At 49.6% G+C, this 21,541-nt stretch overlaps 1 protein-coding gene across 1 annotated transcript in view; it reads right to left on the reverse strand.

Moving 5' to 3' along the window:
- PACS1 (phosphofurin acidic cluster sorting protein 1) overlaps positions 1–21,541 on the reverse strand; it is a 104,310-nt gene that overhangs the window by 38,568 nt on the left and 44,201 nt on the right. Inside the window, exon 2 of the mRNA XM_029911174.1 lies at positions 6,450–6,537. Coding sequence (XP_029767034.1) covers positions 6,450–6,537 — 88 coding nt within the window. The remainder of the gene's footprint in view (positions 1–6,449; positions 6,538–21,541) is intronic.

Below are 21,541 nucleotides of genomic sequence, written 5' to 3' on the forward strand. Positions count from 1 at the left end.
ACACTGGTAAATGGCTGCTGCGTGCTGCAGAGGTGGCTGCATCTCAGCAGGGACAGAGCGACCTATATATAGTCCCTAAAGCACTTTGAAATTCTTCTGCATGAAAACCTAATAAACTCAAGTTATTAACAATGAGGAACATGATAAGGAAACAGCAGGAAGCAGACAGCAATAAAAGGAAACATTCTCTTGGTAACAGCTCTCCTTAGACTGGACACAAAATACTGGTTTAAACCCCCCTAGCACTGGTTGGTAAGGACTTATGGTGAGGTGTGGAAGCGGGGGGAGGGAGGGGTTGCTATGACGTGGGATCATTTGTACAGTCTATTGAAACCCCGGAGGGGAAGGGTTAAACCCCGCAGCTGTCAAGTCAGTAATAAAAGCACATCATCTCAGCTGTAACTAATTCACACTGGGATAAATTTTTAATTAAATGCATAGGGCTCTCTGGTAGGAGTGAGGATGGAGCAGGTCATCCCCCTACTCCTGTTATTAGACAGATGAGCTCTTGGCCTGACATATTTGTTTCCCTCTTTGCCTTACACAGGAAATGTGGACTGAAGAGTTCCCTGGTCCAACGGGAGCTGCTGGAAAAGCCCCTGATGCAATGCTGGTTTGTCCCATACTGCAGTGCTCTTTGGAGGGCCACTGCTGTCTCCAGGTCTCTCTCCAAATCACTGCTAGGCTGCTGGAGGAAAGACTCATAGTCATACTAGTTACACCTGCTAGATTAGCCCTGTGCTAGGCGCTGTACAGAGGGGCAGATGGTCCCTGCCTTGAAGAGCTGACAATCTAAACAGACCAAACGCAGGGTGAAGGGATGTAACACCCAAGCAGAGTGAACTATGTAATGGCAGTGAAGGGACACTGAAGGGAAGGGGGCACGTGGCAGGGAAGAACCCGGGAGAAGGGGCAGATGTGGAGCGGAGCAGAGGTGAAGATACTGTAAAGGAGGGAGAGAGTTGGAGCAAATCTCTAAGGCTTTGCCCCATCTCATGGGATGTTTCTTAAGAGAGACTATTCCCCAGCCTAGCAGATCTGACCATTAGGAAGTTTATTGCTCCTACAAAGAGGCCACAGAACTGGGATCAGCAACTCCATTTCCAATCCTGGCTCTCCCCCAGACTTTGTCCTGCCATCTCTGTGCATTCATGGGAGGCGGGGGATGGTATTCTTGGGGCAGGCTGTGAGAGTTAATGTTTGCAAAGAATTTGGAAGATGAAAAAACAGAAAAAAATGTATTTGCACTTACCTGAAAATTCCCTTTTACGGAGCAACAAGGTCCCCACATCCATTACAATGGGTACTTGCAGAACCAGGCCTGACAGTCACTGGCAGCAGGGGAATGCCCCACTACATGAAGTCTCCTGCAGCCAAGAATTTTCACAGCCAGGATCATTCAGACTTAGTTTCCTAAATTACAGACTGTGGTAAATATACTTTGAGGAAAAAAGCACAATTTCTCCTATTTCGGAGCATGGGAAATTTCAGTGACAACAAATCCTAATCCTTGGATGTCAATTTCCATCTTTAGCCTGGATGATTCATTTGTCTCCTGGGTGGGCTGGATCTGTGGACCTTATTACTTGAAGAAAGGAACTTCTCAGGTAAGCAAGCATACATGTTCTTATACTTCTTCATGGCAAGACTATGATGGACTTTCCAGGCACCAGATCTGCTACACTGGGATTTTCAGAGCAGCATGCCCCCAGAGTGGGAAGCAGGATCATCCTTTAAGTACAGACATCGAAAACATGGTAGATAATATCTCCTCCATTTTCCCCTGAGCACTAAGGGATGGAGAAGACTTCTCGAACTGGCTAGGATGCAGAAGTTGGCAAACTTACATATTGATGACCATGTGGCTGTCCAGCCAGTCTCAATACAGGAGACATCACTACTCTGCCGTCTGATTGTCTGTGCTCCTAGGGACTGGATTTGGATGCTTACCTGAAGGAGGCAGGGCCGGCGCAACCCATTAGGCGACCTAGGCGGTCGCCTAGGGCGCTATAATTTGGGGGGTGGCGACCGCGGCGGTATTTCGGCAGCAGCACCTTCCGCCACTTCTGTGGGGGGCGGCATTTCAGGGCAGGACCTTCCGCCGCCTAGGGCAGCAGAAAAGGTGGCGGCGCTCCTGGAAGGAGGATTATTTCTTCAATTTATGTAGGGAATGAAATGACTTCTCTACATTAAAAGAACAAAACGGGGTCTCGTTAGAGAAAGCTCCCAACTTCAAACACCGAGAAGCCTGCTCTACTGGATAGAAAGTATGACGACACCTCCACAGGGTTCAGTCTGGGTAGTGCTGTCAGGAGCAGAGTAAGGATCCAAGGTCATGGCCTACCACCTTGCAGGTTGGAATAAAGATGATGCTCTAAGGAAGCATTTAATATTGGGATTTGCACAAAACGTCCTTTTCTTGAACATGCTGAGAACATTACACTGCAGAGACTTGACCATTTTGCTTGGACACTCGGATACACTCGCAATAATGCCCTCAGGGAGGTTCTCAAGGTTACATTTCACCAGGTTAGCATGGCAGTTAAACCAGGGACTTTGCACCCAGCCAGCAGAATACATTCTGTTTGCTGAGCTCTCCTTCGGGGTGCCTGGGGGCAATGATCACTTCAGCCTGTATTCCTTTAAACCTGTCTGGTCATGGATGGGGGATTGGTCTTGCAATAGCAGACCTCCTCTGTGAGCTAAAAACAAGTGACGATCCAACACTCAGTTAATCAGGCCCGAGTGCCATTGCCTCTTCAGCCAGAAAGGCATAAAACAGTATCACCGCCTCTATCTCCTCACTAGCTTTTGTACTGCCCTGGGGAGCAGTGCCATAGGTAGGAAAACAAAGCAGGGACCTCACCCAGGTTTGCAAGATGTCATTCATCACCTTACATTCTGATACAGAGAGGCTGCAGGGCACTTTATTTACAGTTTCCAGATGCAAGGCAGGTGATCACCAGCCCACCAAATTGGTTTACAACTAGAGATATTTCTGGCTGTAGGAGTTACTCTGCTAATCCGACTTCTGCCATGGAAGTCTTGGTGTTCATCTCCCCCTTGGTGGGCAACGTACATAGAGATAGCCAACTTTGCTCTGCCCAGGACAGGAGAGTTTCTCTCTGGGGAAGGGCTGATAGGGTTTTCATACACACTAGGAAAAACACAATCAGACACGCTGACTGTCGCGACCAGAACAGGTCTGTTATCCATGGAAGCTCTGAGACCTCAGTGAATCACTCTGGTCCAGCTGGTGGATGCGGTTCTCTCATTCTGGTTCTCATTCCCTGAACCGAATGAGGAAGATCCCTTAAAAAAACCTGATTCTCTGCGTTCTCCAGTTGTGGGGGTGGGGGGGAGGGGGTAGAATATACAATTGGAGCTAGATCTCTGCCACTGGATGTGACAGGGCGAGATGTGGAGGGGATACCCAGAAATACTACATAGTAATCATAGAAAGCCAGGATCTCTGAAGCATGCCTGTCTAGGAGATCAGAATTCTGCATTGGCTCCAATAGGACTTGGATAATTTCTCTGGCACACCATTTGTTTTCCTTTATGGACATCATCATCTTCTGAGAGGAGACCTCATACCTGCTAGCATTGGTCCCAAGCCCTAGCTTACGATTGACTTTCCAGGCACCATGTGTCTGTGTTTGTCCTGGAGCCAAGCTCCAGGAACCATACCACTCATGTGTTTGCTTCAGCTTTCTCTCTGTACAGAACCTGATCAGAAAAGTTCTCCAGAAAAAGATTAAGTGAATTTTCTTCTTTCCTAAAGCCAATATTACTGCTGCCATGATCCTGGAGAGGGACCCTGGGAGCATGTGTCATGGAAAGGGAAGAGGCTGCCATCCATCTGCAAAACATGAGAATTGTCTGGGGATGGGAAAATGGGAATGCTCTGAAGTCAAGCCTCCTTCAGGAACTTATTTAGTTATTTCAGACAGTGCCCTGCTCTGCTCATTTGGGGTATCCCTCAGCAGAGCTCAGCAGCAGGGAGGGATCAGGGTTGCCACTGCAGAGGCAGAGAAAACTGGAGGGGGTGCTGCAGCCGGTGACTCTCAGGCTGGTCTGCCTCGAGCTGAAGCAGGCTGGCATATCCACTGGAATGGCTCTGCAGACCTTAGCATGTAGAAGAATGCACCATATGTGCTTTTTAAAGGCCATCCTGAACAATTCCTCTTCCCTACTGGCATTTACAACCCCCGCCAGCAGCGCCGTGTGTCTCCCATTTCCTCCATTCGGTTTTTCTGATTTTCACAAAATCAAAGAGTTCTGTCCACGGATGCCGAGAACACTCCCTGGAATTTTGGAATCTATTGGATGTAGCATTCAAAAGCTATCGCAATGCAGGCCAACAGAGAAGTGCCATTGAGTTGGCTGTAAGACCCGGCTGGGCTTGACCAATAAAGCTGCAGATACAGTTTTTAGTTTGGCTGTAGTTCTACATGCTTTGCACCCAAAGATTTCAGAGCACTTTGCAAAGGGGGCAGTCAGGAGCCCCCTTGACAGATGGGGAAGGTAAGGCACAAAAAGGTGAGATAAATGACCTGCTCAAGGCCTCGAAGGGCAGGATCTGAAGTGGGAACAGAACCCACATCCTCCAGTTCTTATTGCAGGCGACCTTCAGAGTGTGAACCCAGCGTGAGTCCAAGCTGCACAAGCCTGGCAAGAGCCTAAAACCACAGCTATAGGAGGTGAGACTTTGCCCCACTTTCTCAGACTAGAATGTTAACTCTGGGCCCTGATGACAGCAACCCCAACAATGTTAGAAGAGGGGAAGGTCGATTGTGAAGCTCTGGATAATATATTGTGAATGGATTCTTGTTTTGATGGCTCAGGTGTGCAGAGTGTAATGTGTGGTGGAAATCCTGAGGGCGCCTATCTCCCCCCCGTAATTAAGCACCCAAGTGTCCTAGCTAAAGGGCTGCAGACATAGTGACACTGCCTGAATTAAACCCCCTGAGCTCCTGAAAGGAGGGGTTAATTTCTTCATGCCCTTTCAAACACAGAAAGCAGCTGCACTTACAAACCAAAAGTGATTCAGCCCTCAACCTCCTCTCCAAGGAATCCCCACAGGGCATCACAGCCAGAGATCTGGATCAGGCTGGCTATCTCAGACAACCGGGGAGAGAGACAGCGGTAGGGAATGTGTGTCAAGCATGGCAATGATCTCCTGCAAAGCTGACAACCTGAACGGTAAGCAAGAGCAACAGCTTTTAGCGAGACTCATTACGGGGGAGTGGGAAGGAAGAGCTCCCGGGCATCACCTGACGTAGAGCTGCAGACATCGAAACTGGCAGAGAAAGATGCACGACGACAGCTCGGGTTATACATTTTATTGATGGTGCAGGGCTTACATAACGTTAGCAGATCAGTAAGCAGTGGATAGGCCGACATTCATTCCTCATGCGCCCAATGCAAGAGGATTACCAGAAAGACCACAGCAAGTTACATCTGTAACAGCATTCACCTAACTGGAGCAGGGACAACACTGACCTCCTAGCGTTCCCCAACACCACCCGTCCCAAGGGCTGGGTGCACAGAGAAAGTCTTGCTGCTGCTTCATCTCTCGGCTCCAGACTCTCTACTGCTAATGATCCCACCCAGGTCCTCATCTTCTGGCTTGGATGCTGTAACCTCCTCCCTTCTGGGCTCCCTGACACGTCCCGTGTCCCACTCCACCACCAGGAAAAGTGCAGCTGCTAAGATCACGAGCCTGATCTGATCCCGTCACTGGCTCCCCTTTCTCCACCGCTACCTTTGACTCTGCAGAACACCGCCATCGCTCACGTAGTCACTCTGCTTCCTGCCTGCCTGTCCTCTCCACTCAACAGCCTGTCTGGTCACTTCCCCCCACCACACACACACCAGGTCTGAATGGGGGTCCTCACCCAGGCCATTCCTCTGCCCATCAGTCAAGTCCCTCCTAAGACCTGCCTCTTTCATGACACCTTAGAGAAAATTGCTCTTTAAATATTCTGGTTTGATTTACATCCTTGCCCTGCTGGGCTGCTCCTCACTGCATGAATAATGTCAGCTCACTCCCACCCCCTGCTGCTTTGTTACCCCCCCCCCCCACACACACACACAGCCCACCTCATTGTAGCAGCCCCTTGTCAGCATTTTCCTGTTCTGGGGGAGGAGAGATTGCCTGGAGGGCAGATAGTTCTGGAGGGCAAGGACCTCGCATGTTAGAGATTTCCCCTAAATTATACCTATCTAGGTCTTACATAGAGCTCTTCATCTGTCAATCGCAGTGTGCTTTACACTGGTGGGCATAGTTAGCCTCATTTTCAGATAGGGAAACTGAGGCACCAGGTGGGAAAAAAGTCAGCAGGAGATCTGGGAATCCAGCAGTGACTATTTAGCTTGAAACGCCTCCCACCCTACTCCCACGTGCAAAACACACCACCTTCAGGCCGCTGACTGGGCACACTGACCTGCAGCTTCACAGCGATCACCACCGAGTTTAGGTCCTTGTCCATCTCCTTCAACATGATAAGCTTCTTCAGGGTCAAGCTGAACAACCTGTCAGGAGAAGAGAAAGTGTCAGAAACAGTGTGGAGCAGCTGGGAGATGCAGGAAGAGATGAAGCATTCCTGAACGGAAACAGGGAATCAGAGGTTGTGACAGATGCAATCCACTCATGGCTTCCTATTCCATTGGGGCCAGGAGGCAGCTCTTCAGAGCTTTGCACTTCTTTGGGCTACAAGCAGGTTGGAGTAGACACTCCCCAAGGCTGTCTACATGCCCTTGGCATTTCTGTGGTGCAAATATTTTCCCAGCTATGTGCCTGGCCCGTCCAGCCTCCTGCAATACAAACAGTGCTCAGGGAAAGGAAGCTCGTGGGGGAGTCGAGCAACACTGCACTGACCTGCTTTGAACTTATGATCGTTGAAGGCAACTCAAACCTGTTCCATTCAGAGCCTGAGCCTCTGGCAGTTCTAGGCTTGATGCAGAAGTTACAGGGTGAGGTGCTATGGACTCTGATATGTAGGAGATCAGATTAGAAAAGAACAGGCCTTCTGGCCATAACATCTATGGACCACACTAAATGCACAGAAGGCACATAGGTCAACACACAGGTAAAGCCCCAATTATCCAGAGCCAGGTCTCGGGGGGCCATGCCAAACCTTTGGGTAATGGGGGTTTTGGCTACCAGTGATTTTCACTGGCTTGCACTGTCTGTGTGCTGTTGCGAGCAAGGGGTGGTAAAGTGCAGGCCACACATTAAAGAATCTTTGAAAATAGATTTCAAAGGACGCCCATTGTGAGAGACACTTTGTACTTTACCAACTGCCTGATCTGTCCCAGAGAAGTCGGGAGATCTCCTTTCACTGAGCAATCAGCTCCACACCCACATTACAGTGGGTCTGTAGCTTTGGGGGGAAACTTGACCTGCCAGTCACTGCCAGGAAGGGGTGCAGCCCAGGCCCCAAAGACCTTCCTGCTCTGTGGAAGTTACCTGCTTGGCTGACTGACAGAATCCTCACAAAAAAACTTGAAAAAGTTCCAGAAAAACTCAAGACAGCTACGTACTGCAGAGCTCAACAGAAACAGGCGCGTTTCTCCACTGAGCCAAACCCTGCACCAGTTCCTGTAGCAACATTCTGGGTCTGTGGACCTCACTGTGCAGAGAAAGGAAACCTTTAGGTAGTTCAGATACACTCTCCTCTTTTCCCTCCTATTAAAGTCCTAAGATCCATTCCTGTGGGACTCTAATGGCAGTATGGACCCGGGGAGGGAGACTGCCTACGTACAGAGACTGAGTGGAGTTTTCAACTGCGCTGAAGTGACTTAGGAGCACAAGTCCCATTTCAAGAGCACATCACTGGGGTGCTCTGAAAATTTCATCCACTAACTCCATTCTCTGTACTGGAGGGACCAGAGATTGGAGCAAAGGGAAAAAAATCCTAGTAGATCTCCCACTAGGACGCATGCAATTGTCCTCCAATGTGGCCACCGCTGTCCCCAGGCTGAGAGCTCTGACATTAGCCACATAACCTTTCCACTAGAGACCCAGAGAGACACATTAGAAAATGGCAGGCTAGGAGGCGCTCTCTCCTTTTGACTCTTGTTGGAGAAGGCTTTCAAATGGCAGGACAGCCTAGGGTCAATCTTGAGGGCTGGTTCTGGCCAAAGGACCACTTTGGGAAATGGGCTATAGTGCTCACAGCCCCAGTGCGCTTCTAGGGGCAGAGAGAGCAATGAAGACTACAAACGTAGTGGAGGGGAGATAAACAGACACTTCCTTCGCTGTTCAAACATGTTCCATGAGAGCAGTGGGGACCAGGTCCAGGTGCCAGGGGGCTGAGACGGACTGACACTGCCAGAGATGCTGCCTTCTGGGCTAAGGATAGTGAATAACCACAGGGATCTTTCTGCCCAGGCCAGGTACAGCTGCACCTCCCTCTGGAGGCAGGAAAGCCTCCTTCCCAGCTGTCCAATTAGCACATGGTAAATGGAACTCTTCACTCCACAATGTCCATTGCTCATGGAGGGAAAGCTGGGCCTTGGGCTCCAGCCACCTCTACCCTGCCTCCTCTCCAAGGACAAAGCCCCAAGACTGGGCACCTCCCTCAGATGGACACTACAACCTTGGAGGCGCCAGCGAGTGCTCTCCAGCTTGCATATGAAAAGGCCATCTGAGGCTATGTCTACACTACAGAATTAGGTCGGATTTATAGAAGCCGGTTTTATAGAAACCGGTTGTATGCAGCCGATTGTGTGTGTCCCCACCTAAAATGCTCTAAGTGCATGAAGTCGGTGGACCGCGTCCACAGTACCGAGGCTAGCGTCGACTTCCGGCGCATTGCACTATGGTACCTATCCCACAGTTCCCGGAGCCTCCGGCGTCCATTGGAATTATGGGTTGAGATCGCAATGCCCGGATGATGCAAAGCAGTGCCGCGAGGGGTTCTGGGTACATTGCGTCAGGCCCCTCCCCCGCCGTCACAGCAACGGCAGACAATAGATTCGCGCCTTTTTACCTGGGTTACCTGTGCAGACAACATACCACGCCAAGCATTGAGCCCGCTCAGCTCAGCTCACCGTCACCATATGTCTTCCGGGTGCCGGCAAACGTGGGACTGCATTGCTAAACAGCAGCAGCAGCTTACTGCCTTTTGGCGGTAGACGGTGCAGCATGACTGGTAGCCTTCATTGGCGATCTGGGTGCAGGCAGCCGTGGGGCTGGCAGCCGTAGGGCTGCATTGCACCAGCCCCTTGCCTTTTGGTAGAAGATGGTATATTACGACTGGTAACCGTCGTCATCGTACTGCAGTGGCTGTCGATCATGGGCACCCGGGCAGACAATGATGGTTATCAGTCGTAGTATGCTATTTTCTGCCAAGTGCCCAATATTGTCTGCTAAGCACCCAGAAGAGGCCGAGGGCTATCTGGGTGCTGGCAGACATGGGGCTGGCAGCCGTGGGGCTGCATTGCACCAGCCCCCTTGCCTTGATGATGATGGTTATCAGATGTAGTATGCGCAGGATGGGGCAACATTGCTACACAGCAGCAACCCCTTGCCTTTTGGGCAGTAGATAGTATATTACGACTGGTATCCATCGTTGTCATACTGCAGTGGGTATCAGATTGTGCAGTAGACCTGAAGGCTAACTGCCAAGCGCCCAGTATTTGCTGCCAAGCACCCAGAAAATGCCAAGGGCTATCAGTCATGCTGCACCGTCGTCTTAAGATGTAAAAAATAGATTTATTCTGTATTCATTTGCTTCCCCCCCTTCCTCCTGCTAAACCCAGGCTTTTGAGTTCAATCTTTGGGGGGGGGGCATTCTGTGTGACAGTTGTTTGTGTTTCTCCCTGATGCAAAGCCACCTTTCTTGATTTTAATTCCCTGTACCTGTATGCCATGTCGTCACTCGCCCCTCCCTCCCTCCCTCTCTCCCTCCCTCCCTTCTTCCCCTGGTCCGTCAGATACTACTTTCGCGCCTTTTTTCAGACCAGTCGCCATAGCCAGCACTGGGATCATGGAGCCCGCTCAGATCACCGCGGCAATTATGAGCACTATGAACACCACGCGCATTGTCCTGGAAAACATGCAGAGCCTCCTGGACATGCCAAAGCCAAACCAGGACCAGCTGAGGAGGAGGCGATTGCAGCGCGGCGACGATAGTGATGAGGAAATTGACATGGACCTCTCACAAGGCACAGGCCCCAGCAATGTGGAAATCCTGGTGTTACTGGGGCAGGTTCATGCCGTGGACCGCCGATTCTGGGCCCGGGAAACAAGCACAGAGTGGTGGGACCGCATCGTGTTGCAGGTCTGGGACGATGCCCAGTGGCTGCGAAACTTTCGCATGCGTAAGGGCACTTTCATGGAACTTTGTGACTTGCTTTCCCCTGCCCTGAAGCGCCAGAATACCAGGATGAGAGCAGCCCTCACAGTGGAGAAGCGAGTGGCGATAGCCCTGTGGAAGCTTGCAACGCCAGACAGCTACCGGTCAGTTGGGAATCAATTTGGAGTGGGCAAATCTACTGTGGGGGCTGCTGTGATCCAAGTTGCCAGGGCAATGAGAGACCTGGTGATATCAAGGGTAGTGACTCTGGGAAACGTGCAGACCATAGTGGATGGCTTTGCTGCAATGGGATTCCCAAACTGTGGTGGGGCGATAGACGGAACCCATATCCCTATCTTGGCACCGGCGCACCAAGCCACCGACTACATAAACCGCAAGGGGTACTTTTCAATGCTGCTGCAAGCCCTGGTGGATCACAAGGGACGTTTCACCGACATCAACGTGGGCTGGCCGGGAAGAGTACATGATGCTCGCGTCTTCAGGCAGTCTCTTCTGTTTCGAAAGCTGGAGGAAGGGACTTTCTTCCCAGACCAGAAAATAACCATTGGGGATGTTGAAATGCCTATCGTGATCCTTGGGGACCCAGCCTACCCCTTAATGCCATGGCTCATGAAGCCATACACAGGCAGCCTGGACAGCAGTCAGGACCTGTTCAACTACAGGCTGAGCAAGTGCCGAATGGTGGTGGAATGTGCATTTGGCCGTTTAAAAGCACGCTGGCGCAGCTTACTGACTCGCTCAGACCTTAACGAAAAGAATCTCCCCATTGTTATTGCTACTTGCTGTGCGCTCCACAATATATGTGAAAGTAAGGGGGAGACATTTATGGCGGGGTGGGAGGTTGAGGCAAATCGCCTGGCCGCTGATTACGCGCAGCCAGACACCAGGGCGGTTAGAGGAGCACAGCAGGGCGCGGTGCGCATCAGAGAAGCGTTGAAAACCAGTTTTGTGACTGGCCAGGCTACGGAGTGAAACTTCTGTTTGTTGCTCCTTGATGAACCCTCTGCCCCTCCCCCACCACCCTGTTAACTCTACTTCCCTGCAAACCAACCACCCCACCCTCCCCTACTACCCTCCCCCCTTCGAGCACCACTTGCAGAGGCAATAAAGTCATTGTTGCTTCACATTCATGCATTCTTTATTAATTCAGCACACAACTAGGGGGATAATTGGAAAGGTAGCCCGGGATGGGTGGGGGAGGAGGGAAGGAAAAGGACACACTCCAATTTAAAACTTTAAAACTTATTGCTATGGAAATCATCTAGGGTGGAGTGAGTGGGTGGCCGAAGGCCCCCCCACCGTGTTCTTGGGCGTCTGGGTGAGGAGGCAATGGGACTTGGGGAGGATGGCTGCTGGTTACAGAGGGGCTGTAGCGGCGGTCTCTGCTCCTGCTGCCTTTCCTGCAGCTCAACCATACGCAGGAGCATATCACTTTGATGCTCCAGCAGCCGGAGCATCGACTCTTGCTTTCTGATTACAAGTTGACGCCACCTCTCCTCTTCAGCCCGCGTTTCAGCACGCAACTTCTCATCTTCAGCACGCCACCTCTCCTCTCGCTCATATTGGGCTTTTTTAAAATCAGTCATTGACTGCCTCCACGCATTCAGCTGTGCTCTGTCAGCGTGGGAGGCAGTCTGAAGTTCAGTAAACATTTCGTCACGCGTCCTTCGCTTCCTTCTTCGAATATTCACTAGCCTCTGCGAAGGAGTAAGATTTGCAGCTGGTGGAGAAGGGAGAGGTTGTTAAAAAAGATACATTTTAGAGAACAATGGGTAGACTCTTTCACGTTAGATTTTGCTGTTCACAACATCACACAGCCCATGTGCTTTCGTTACAAGGTCGCATTTTTCCTCTTATATTGAGAGTCTCCTGGTTTGGTGTGAGAGATCACTCACGCAGTGCCAGGACACAGATTTCAGCTTGCAGGCAGCCATGGTAAGACATATAGTCTTTGGGCTTTTTTAACCTTCTTAACATGTGGGGATGGTTTCAAACAGTTCTGCCCTCATTTCCCATACCAAGCACCCGTGCCATTTAAAATGGGTTTGCAATGTAAAAGGAGGGGCTGCGATTTCAGGTTTAACATGCAGCACAAACCCAACTAACTCCCCTCCCCCTCACACCCAATTCTCTGAGATGGTCACTTCACCCCTCCCCCCCACCGCGTGGTTAACAGCGGGGTATATTTCTGTTCAGCAGAGCAGGAAGGGGCACCTCTGAATGTCCCCTTAATAAAATTGCCCCATTTCAACCAGGTGACCGTGAATGATATCACTCTCCTGAGGATAACAAAGAGCGATAAGGAATGGATGTTGTCTGCATGGCAGCAAACACCGGGACCATACGCTGCCATGCTTTGTTATGCAATGATTCCAGACTACGTGCTACTGGCCTGGCGTGGTAAAGTGTCCTACCATGGCGGACGGGATAAGGCAGCCCTCCCCAGAAACCTTTTGCAAAGGCTTTGGGATTACATGAAGGAGAGCTTTCTGGAGATGTCCCTGGAGGATTTCCGCTCCATCCCCATACACGTTAACAGACTTTTCCAGTAGCTGAACTGGCCGCGATTGCCAGGGCAGATTAATCATTAATCATTAAACACGCTTGTTTTTAAACCATGTGTAATATTTACAAAGGTACACTCACCAGAGGTCCCCTGTGTGCCCTCAGGGTCTTGGGTCAGTTCGGGGGTTACTGTTTCCAGGTCCAGGGTGACAAACATATCCTGGCTGTTGGGGTAACTGGTTTCTCCGCTTCCTTGCTGCTGTGAGCTATCTATGTTCTCTCCATCCTCATCTTCCTCGTCCGCCGAACCCGCTTCCCCGTTTGCAGAGAGGGACTCATAGAACACGCTTGGGCTAGTGGTGGCTGCACCCCCTAGAATGGCATGCAGCTCCGCGTAGTAGCGGCATGTTTGCGGCTCTGCCCCGGACCTTCCGTTTGAGTCTCTGACTTTGTGGTAGGCTTGCCTTAGCTCCTTAATTTTCACGCGGCACTGCCGCGCGTCCCTGTTATGGCCTCTGTCCTTCATAGCCTTGGAGATCTTTTCTAATGTTTTGCCGTTTCTTTTACTGTTTCGGAGTTCGGCGAGCACTGCTTCATCTCCCCAGATGGCGATCAGATCCTGTACCTCCCGTTCGGTCCAGGCTGGAGCTCTTCTGCGATCCTGGGACTGGGACTGGGACTCCATCATGGTTACCTGTGCTGATGAGCTCTGCATGGTCACCTGTGCTCTCCAAGCTGAGCAAACAGGAAATGAAATTCAAACGTTCGCGGGGCTTTTCCTGTCTACCTGGCCAGTGCATCTGAGATGAGAGTGCTGTCCAGAGCGGTCACAATGAAGCACTGTGGGATAGCTCCCGGAGGCCAGTAATGTCGAATTCCGTCCACACTAACCCAATTCCGACCCCCTAAGGTCGATTTTATCGCTAATCCCCTTGTCGAGGTGGTGTTAGGAAACCGGTTTAAAGGGCCCTTTAAGTCGACAGAAAGGGCTTCGTAGTGTAAACGTGTCCAGGCTTAAGTCGATTTAACGCGGCTAAAGTCGACCTAAACTCGTAGTGTAGACCAGGCCTCAGAGTGCATCACTCCTCAGCCACCAGAGAGGTGACTGCAGAAAGGCCCCTCCTGCCGGGGAGCGCTGGAAGTGCCAATCTCGGAGCAGTGCCGTTAGTCAGACGGGCACCACCCCTGTTTGCTCCCAGGAGCAGAGCTGTGCATGTGGCTGTCAGACTCTTCTTATCAGGACACAGCAGTAACTCCTCCGTGTGAACCCCTAGGGAAGCGTCTGCCACTGCTGTCTCTCAATGGTCGCCCACTGTGGCAGCCCAAGAAGCAGTAGATGGGGATACCTTCCTGCCAGGGTTCCTTTCATGGCAAGCCCTTTGTGAATACTCTGGGAGCAGTGGCCGGAGCAAAAGGAAAACCCTGTGCTGGGAAATGCTGTCATCCTAAAGTAAAGTGCAGGGGCCTGCGTGGCATCAATAAATGGCAATATGGAGGAAGCGTTCATCTCATTTCTAGGCAATGGGGAAATCCCCTGGGTCTACTGGCGCCGGAGTGGATTTGGGGATCTTGTGTTAAGGCACTTGACGAGGAGCTAGGAGGTCTGGGGTCTAGTCCCCGCTCTGCCGCTGGGCGAGCTTAAGCAAATCACTTCCCCTCCGTGCCTTGGTTTCCCCATCTGTATAATGGGAGTAACAAGACTTCCCTACCCCACAGAGACAAGATGCTCAAATACTACACAATGGCAGGATGAATCCCTATTGCTCAAGACCAAGCCAGAGGCTCAGCCACTAGACCACAGTAACTTAAATGCCATGGTTTTGTAGTTGTGCATCCCTAGATTTCTGTCAGATCCAAGTTCTCACTTGCAGTTCTTAGTGATTACTTTGCTAACTTCTCAGATCCACACTTGATGAGTAACAAAGCCCCGGGACACACCTAAGGCAGCACCTTCCTCATTCAGAGATGAAGGGGAAATAGAAGGATGGAAGGAAGAAACAGATGCTTTCCAGCGTCCCTCACAGCACCACCTTCACTCTCCAGGCTACGTCACTGAGATAGAAGCCGCCAGAAGCATTGCTATTAGACAGGAAGCCAGCAGATCGACAAAAAAGGAGGAGGGGGGAAAAATGGGTCAGAAGGACAAAAAATAGTTTGCAGGGTAGATGGTCCCACCTAAGACTCTTTCAGAGCTGAGTTCAAACAGACATGAAACCCAGCTTGAGGCCTCACAGCTTTTCCTTTCTCCAACTGTCCGACCTCCATCACCATAGGATCGGAGCACCTTGCCCTCTTCAATGCAATAGATGTTAACCTGCACCCATACCACAAAAAAGGGAACCGTCGCCTCTTTGCCGAACTCTCTGACCCAACTCTCAGCGGCATGAAGCCTCTTAAAGTTCTCTCCTGATCAACCTTTGACCTGACATCAGAGCCAACACCACTCTAACTTTTTGCCAGGACCAGTTTAAAAGGTTAGGTCTGTGCTATTTATGGACAAGCTAAGGAGGCCAGACCAGATGAACATGTAACAAGTTACCATGTTCTATTAAGAAAGGTGGGGGTCACCACCGCTGGGAATTTAGGGGAGATCTGCCCTAGAGCCCTAATCTGTAGCAGAGCCAGGAACTGAACTCAGATTTCCCAAGAGCAATCCCGTACTTTACATCCCACCAAGCCCATGTCAATCTCTAGCAGTTGGCAATAAAGAAGCAGAAGAGGAATAAAAGGCAGGTGGAGCCAGATTTGGTTAATTGCAAAGAGAAGCCTCTTGAGATGCTGCATGTGTACCAGGCACATGGTAAGTCATCCACAACTCATTGTTCAGCTGCATAGATGAATGCACCTGTAACAGTAGCACATGCCAGAGCTCAGGAAGGAGACAGGTAAGTGCAGGGGGTTCAGGGAGGACTAGCTTTATTGCAAAGGCAAGAGAAACTGGGTCAGGACCTGCTGCCAGCTTACAGCAAACACATCAGGCGCTGACTGAGGAAATACATTGGGCTCCACTTAGCTCCTGTGGCGCTAAAAAGATCACACTGCTTGAAAGACAAAGTTGTTTTGGAAGTGGAAGCAGCAGTGTGGGAATATCTATTGTTATCTGCACAACTGCTGCAACAGATAAGAGGCCAGCACAAGGGAACTCCAAACCCGCAGCCGCTTTGAGCCTCACAAATGCGAAGAACAGTTGCATATATTCTGCACTTACATGGGAACTGCTGGTGTATGTATTTCCACATGCTCTGGAAAAAGTTAGAAAACAAAGGCAATTCCCAGGCAAAAAGCTCTGTTAAAAGGGAGATAAGGTTGAGCAGATGCACCCTAAGCTTTACCCAATACTGTCCTCGAGCTCCCAGCATTTGGAGAGTTAACAGAAGAAGTCTTAGTCAGAAGAACGATTAGTGCTGCCCCCAAACGGATCAGGCAGGATTTGAGGGGTGGGGGGAAGAGTGCATTGTTCTTGTTTTCAGAAGCAAAGGATAAAATCTTCAGACTTGGGTGTCTCTAGTTAGCCAGCTCAGAAGTGGCCTGGTTTTCAGAGTTGCCCAGCTGCCATTAAAGTTCAGTCCCCTTTCAGCCCCACAGTACAGTTTGGAATGAGCTGCCCCTGGGATCTCTCTTGCTCTCTCCATGTCTTTCAAGTGCTTCTACCTGCACTTCTCCCAGAATGGAACCCTGGGGTTCACCCCACTTTAGAGAAGATCACCAGGCTACAACACTCCCTGTTTAACAACCGTATTACCTCAGCCAGCCCAGCTGGGTTTCGGTCTGGTTATAGACTTCTCTATGGGAGCTTGTGACCAGTAAGAATCAGCAGTGACTCAGGATAGCTTCCATCAAAACCAAGTATGATTTATTGATTCATAGAAACTTAAGCTGAGAGAAACAGGGTTACAGCATCTATACGCATCTTCTCTCACCCAATCTGTATCCTTTCCTTGCCCTTTTAGCTGGGTGTCCCAGCCACCTCTTCTGAGTCTGAGGTTCAGCCTGCATCTCTCTGCAGACCCTCTCTCTCTATCCAAGAGTCACAGGCAGACTGTCATTCATAAGAGCATAGGACACAGAACAGCAAGGGCCCTCCTGGGAAACGAAGTCCAGTCCCCTGCTGTCGCAGTCAACCCTGTCATAGAATCCCATTCATAAACGTCATTTCAAAATTCCTTTTTCTTCCGTGGGTTCCTGGTCCTGGTCCAAACTGGGTTATTCACCAGGAGGTCGAGGTTGGACTTCACAGCAGTAGGTTCTCTGTTTTGTTCTGTAACTGCCAGTGAATAGGTGGGAATTAGAAGTGTTAGTCTGATCTGCTTATGTGCTTGCTAGTGTCTGTCTAGATGAGGTGTTTGTGTGGAATAGCTAGGGTGTGAATTTGGAGCATAAACAGCTATTCCACGCTAACTCCCTTCATGGGCACTCTTATTCCGCACTACGAGTGCCTTTGTGCACTTTAGCTTAATCCACTAACCACACAAGGCATGAATGTGGAATAAGAACGTTCACACGGGAAGCTAGTGCACAACAGCTATTGTGGGCTATTTCCCTGGGTTGACAAGCTCTCAGCATCCGCTGGAATTTACCCCTTGTGATCCCATAACCCCCAACACAAGAGTAAACAAACAAGGACATAATTTTCATAAAATACTATAAATATCTACCACATTCTTCACAGCCCATATATACACACTGAGCAATGGGGGAGGTAGATGGGATCTTTTGACAGCCTTTCATGACTGCACCCTCAGAGAGAAAGAAGCATGTTCCAAATACCCTCGGATGGAAAGGAGTAGCCCTAAGCAGGCTCATCTACTGCAACAGGTCTACAAGAGTCACCGCTGCCCTACGATCAATAGTACTGAAGGTGGATCTAACTAGTTCAGCATGGACGCCTGATTTTCATCTCCTCTCCAAGCGGAGATCATCTACCAGTCTCCAATCCATGCCCAAGTCTATTCCCAGATGAACAAAATCTAGGAGTTCTGAAGCTGTTTAGACACAGCAAGAGTTTTCTTGCCACAATGGCAAGAGATACCTAAGATTACCATGGAGGAAGTCATAGGTCACTTCCAAGACATGATTGCAAATTCAGGGAAAATTACTATTCAGGTGACATAATCCAGGCCACCTCATGCATTACACTTCTCTGGCCTAAGGCACACAGTAAGCCGCCCCACATCAGCCTGGAAGGTAGGTGATTGACTAGGACTGCAAACGGGAATTGTGATTGTTCAGAATCCTCTCCCCATCCCGCTAAGTTTAGAAACCACCCTGGAGTAATAACCTCACTTTCCTCACATGCCCCACAGAGGGAAAGGGAAAACATATAATACGAGCCACAACTTCCAAAGGAAGATCTATGATATGTTGCAAACCCAGGAGTTCCTGATGTACCGGGGCTGCTGCAGGAATCCATCATTGTGAAATCTTTTGGGAAACCATACAGCTTTGTCACGCAGAAAACTATCGCTACGGAGTTCCTGAAAGAGCTCCAGTCAGCATCACTGAAGCTTTCACAACTTAGTCACTTGGGTCAGGAGCGAGAGAGCAGGCCTGTATGGGATTTTTCTACACTTGGTTCCCATGAACAACCCCCCTGAAAGCTACCAGAGTTGGAAAGCAGGTCATGATGATAATGCACTTAGCTCTTTACCAGTTTTGTCCACCACCATCACCTCTCCTCTCACCCCAGCTCCCTGAACTTAAAGTATTATGGCACTGAGGAACTCAGCATCCATGGGAGGCAAGGTTTGTCTCCATGTTACGGAGACAAAACAGAGGTCTGAGGGGTTAAGCAGCTTCCCTAGGTCTGTGGCAGAGCTGAGAGTGCAACCCACACCTTACTACCCAGTCCATTGCTTTAGCCACGAGATATGGCCTCCTTCTTCTTCTAACTGTTAGCGGTGGCAGCAGGAGACTGAGGGGCTGGATGCCTGGGTTCTATTTTTATCTTTGCTACTGACTTTCTGTATGACCACGAGGAAGTCACTGCAGCTGGGATTTTCACTCTCGGGCTCTTTGAAAGTCCTACTTATGCCTCAATTTCCCCATCTTTCAGCTGGGTAATACTCAACTAATAGGCGTGCCGCCAGGCTGGAGCAATTGCTGTTTGTCAAGCTCTCCAAGATCCCGGAGTGAAAGTTACACTGCTGTTTGCACAATAAAATAGTAGAGACTTAGCCTAGAGACACTTGATCATTACAGTCCTTCGGTGCTTGGAGGCATGGGAATAGTTCCTCCCCCATGCCTGTTTGTGTAACACACTGGGCCTGTTTACCTCCAATGGGACTGAACCCCAGACTTTCAGCACCAACCCCTACCTTTGGAGCTACAGGAGTCACTTTGCGTAAGTAGTAGGCTCTTATTCTCAATGGTGGGGTGGAGCCAAAATATCCTCAGGCACCTCTTTGGTCTGGACTTCCACTAATGGCAGCCTTTGAAATGCTCTGGCCAATCGGTTTCCTGCTTGGTATTTAATATAGCCAAATGCAAGTCACACATCTAGGAACAAGGAATACAGGCCATGCCTAGAGAGCAGGGCCTGTATTGTGGAGAGCAGTGACTCTGGACAGGATTCAGGGGTCATAGTGGGCAAATAACTGACCAGGAGCTCCCAGTGCCATGCTTGGCAAAAAGGGCTAATGTAACCCTTGGCTGTATAAACAAAGGGGTAGTGAGTAGGAGCAGGGAGGGGATTTCACCTCCGTATACAGCACTGGGGAGACCCGTCTAGTTCAGGAGGTCACATCTTAAAACAGATGTTGAAAAATTGGAGGTGATGTAGAAAGGAGGCATGGAAACGTCTGACTCCAGGGCTGGAGAAAATGCCTTAGAGTGAGAGACTTAAAATGCTCAATCTACTTAGCTTATCAAAGAAAAGATCAAGAGGTGACTCAATCATGGTGTCTCTTTATGGGGAGAAAATGCAGGATACTCACAGGCTCTTTAACCTAGCAGAGAAAGGCAGAACAAGAACCAATGGCCGGAAGCTGAAGCCAGCCAAATTCAAATGGAAAATAAGGCATAAATGTTTAACAGCCCAGGTGATTAGTCATTGGAGCAACCTGCCAAGGGAAGTGATGGACTGTCTTCAAATCGGCCTGGCTGCCTTTCTGGAAGATGCTATAGTCAAACAAGTGCCTGGGCTGAGTGCAGGGGTAACACTGTCTGGCCTGTGCCATACAGGAGGTTACCCCAGATGATCTAATGGTCCTTTCTGGCCTTAAAAACTATTAATCTTGAAATGTTAGCGTAGCCAGTTCAATAGGTAGGAGGGGTACATGCTTCCTGCTGTGGAGGGAAAGGCATCGGTTGGTCTACATTACGTCAGTTGTCTGTCTATGTAGCATGTAGACACACCTTATTGCATGTAATCAAACTGGGATGCTCAAAGCAGCTCGCCAGCAGCTAGAGGACTGCACCAAACATGTGTACCATAAATACTCGCAGGCCAGAGGAATTAGTTGCAATAATTAGGCTTTTATTGAACAGTGGCTAAACTGAGCCTCTCTCGCACCTTTTTGTCACACTAGTTTGGATGTCAGAGTCCCTGCAGAGCACCGGGGTGTAGCATTACTGGTGGACAAGTGGGGACATGCTGCAGTATGGGTTTCACCGGATCTAACGCTCTTCTCTACTAGCTAGAGGAAAAAGCATTTAAAAAGGAAGATTTCAAACCAGAGGAATGAGGTTCTGGAACAGCCTTCCAATAGGAACATTATTTGTCCCTGCTCCAACTAGTTTGAAGATGGAGCTCGACGTTTCTGACCAAGATTCTCTGATGGGGTTGGCTGTGATAGCAGGGACTAGATTTGATGACCCTGTAGGCGCCTTCTAGTCCTATGCTCCTAAAAAGGTCATCTTCATACCAGGCAGTTTTAAACGAGCAAAGAACTGTTAATTTTAGAGCATCTTCCATTTATCAGTTCCATAATAATTAGCTTCTAGTGCATCTCGCTGCTAGATCTCAAAAAGACAGACAAGGACTGGTGCCCTTGTACAGATGGGGAAACCGAGGCATAGAGGCTTGTTAGAGGTTAGTGGTAGAATCTGGAATGGAACCCAGGTCTCCAGATATCCAGTCAGGCTCCATGTTATCTCTAAGTCATCCACCACTTCAGAAGCAGGGAAGGATTAGCTATCCCTGTTTTACACAGGGGGAAACAAAGCAGTGACGTAACTGGTGGAAGTCTGTGGCAGGGCCGCGAATGGAGCCCAGACCTCACAAGTCCGGTCTTTTAACCACAAGATCAGCCTTATTTCTTGTGTTTAGAGAAATAAACAAAAAACAGACCAAGTTCAGCTTTGACCTAAAAAATATGTAAGCAACATACTTGTCTTGACATTTAATTAGGCCACTAGATGGGGACAATCTTGGCACTCTGACTATTTTCCTTTGAAACTGGTGAAACTGGTGCATGAATATGGAAGGGCTGTAATTCAGCCAGTAATGTTTACGGGCAGTTGAAAGTTAAACAGAGCAGAAGCAAATCAGAAAAGGGTTTCAGGAAACAGCCACTCTCTATGACAAACAAGCTAAATAGTGATATACAAAGGATAACCAGAAGGGAGCTGCAGACACAGAGATTTCACAGGCTGCATTATTACAACGCAGTGTATAACAATCATGCAGGGTGCACGAGCAAACTAGTACTCAGCAGGGCCGGCTCTAGGATTTTTGCCGCCCAAGGCAAAAACAATTTTGGCCGACCCCC

Source organism: Terrapene carolina, unplaced genomic scaffold (genome assembly GCF_002925995.2).
Source record: "Terrapene carolina triunguis isolate 2854851 unplaced genomic scaffold, T_m_triunguis-2.0 Scaffold89, whole genome shotgun sequence".
Classification (NCBI taxonomy): Eukaryota; Metazoa; Chordata; order Testudines; family Emydidae; genus Terrapene; species Terrapene triunguis.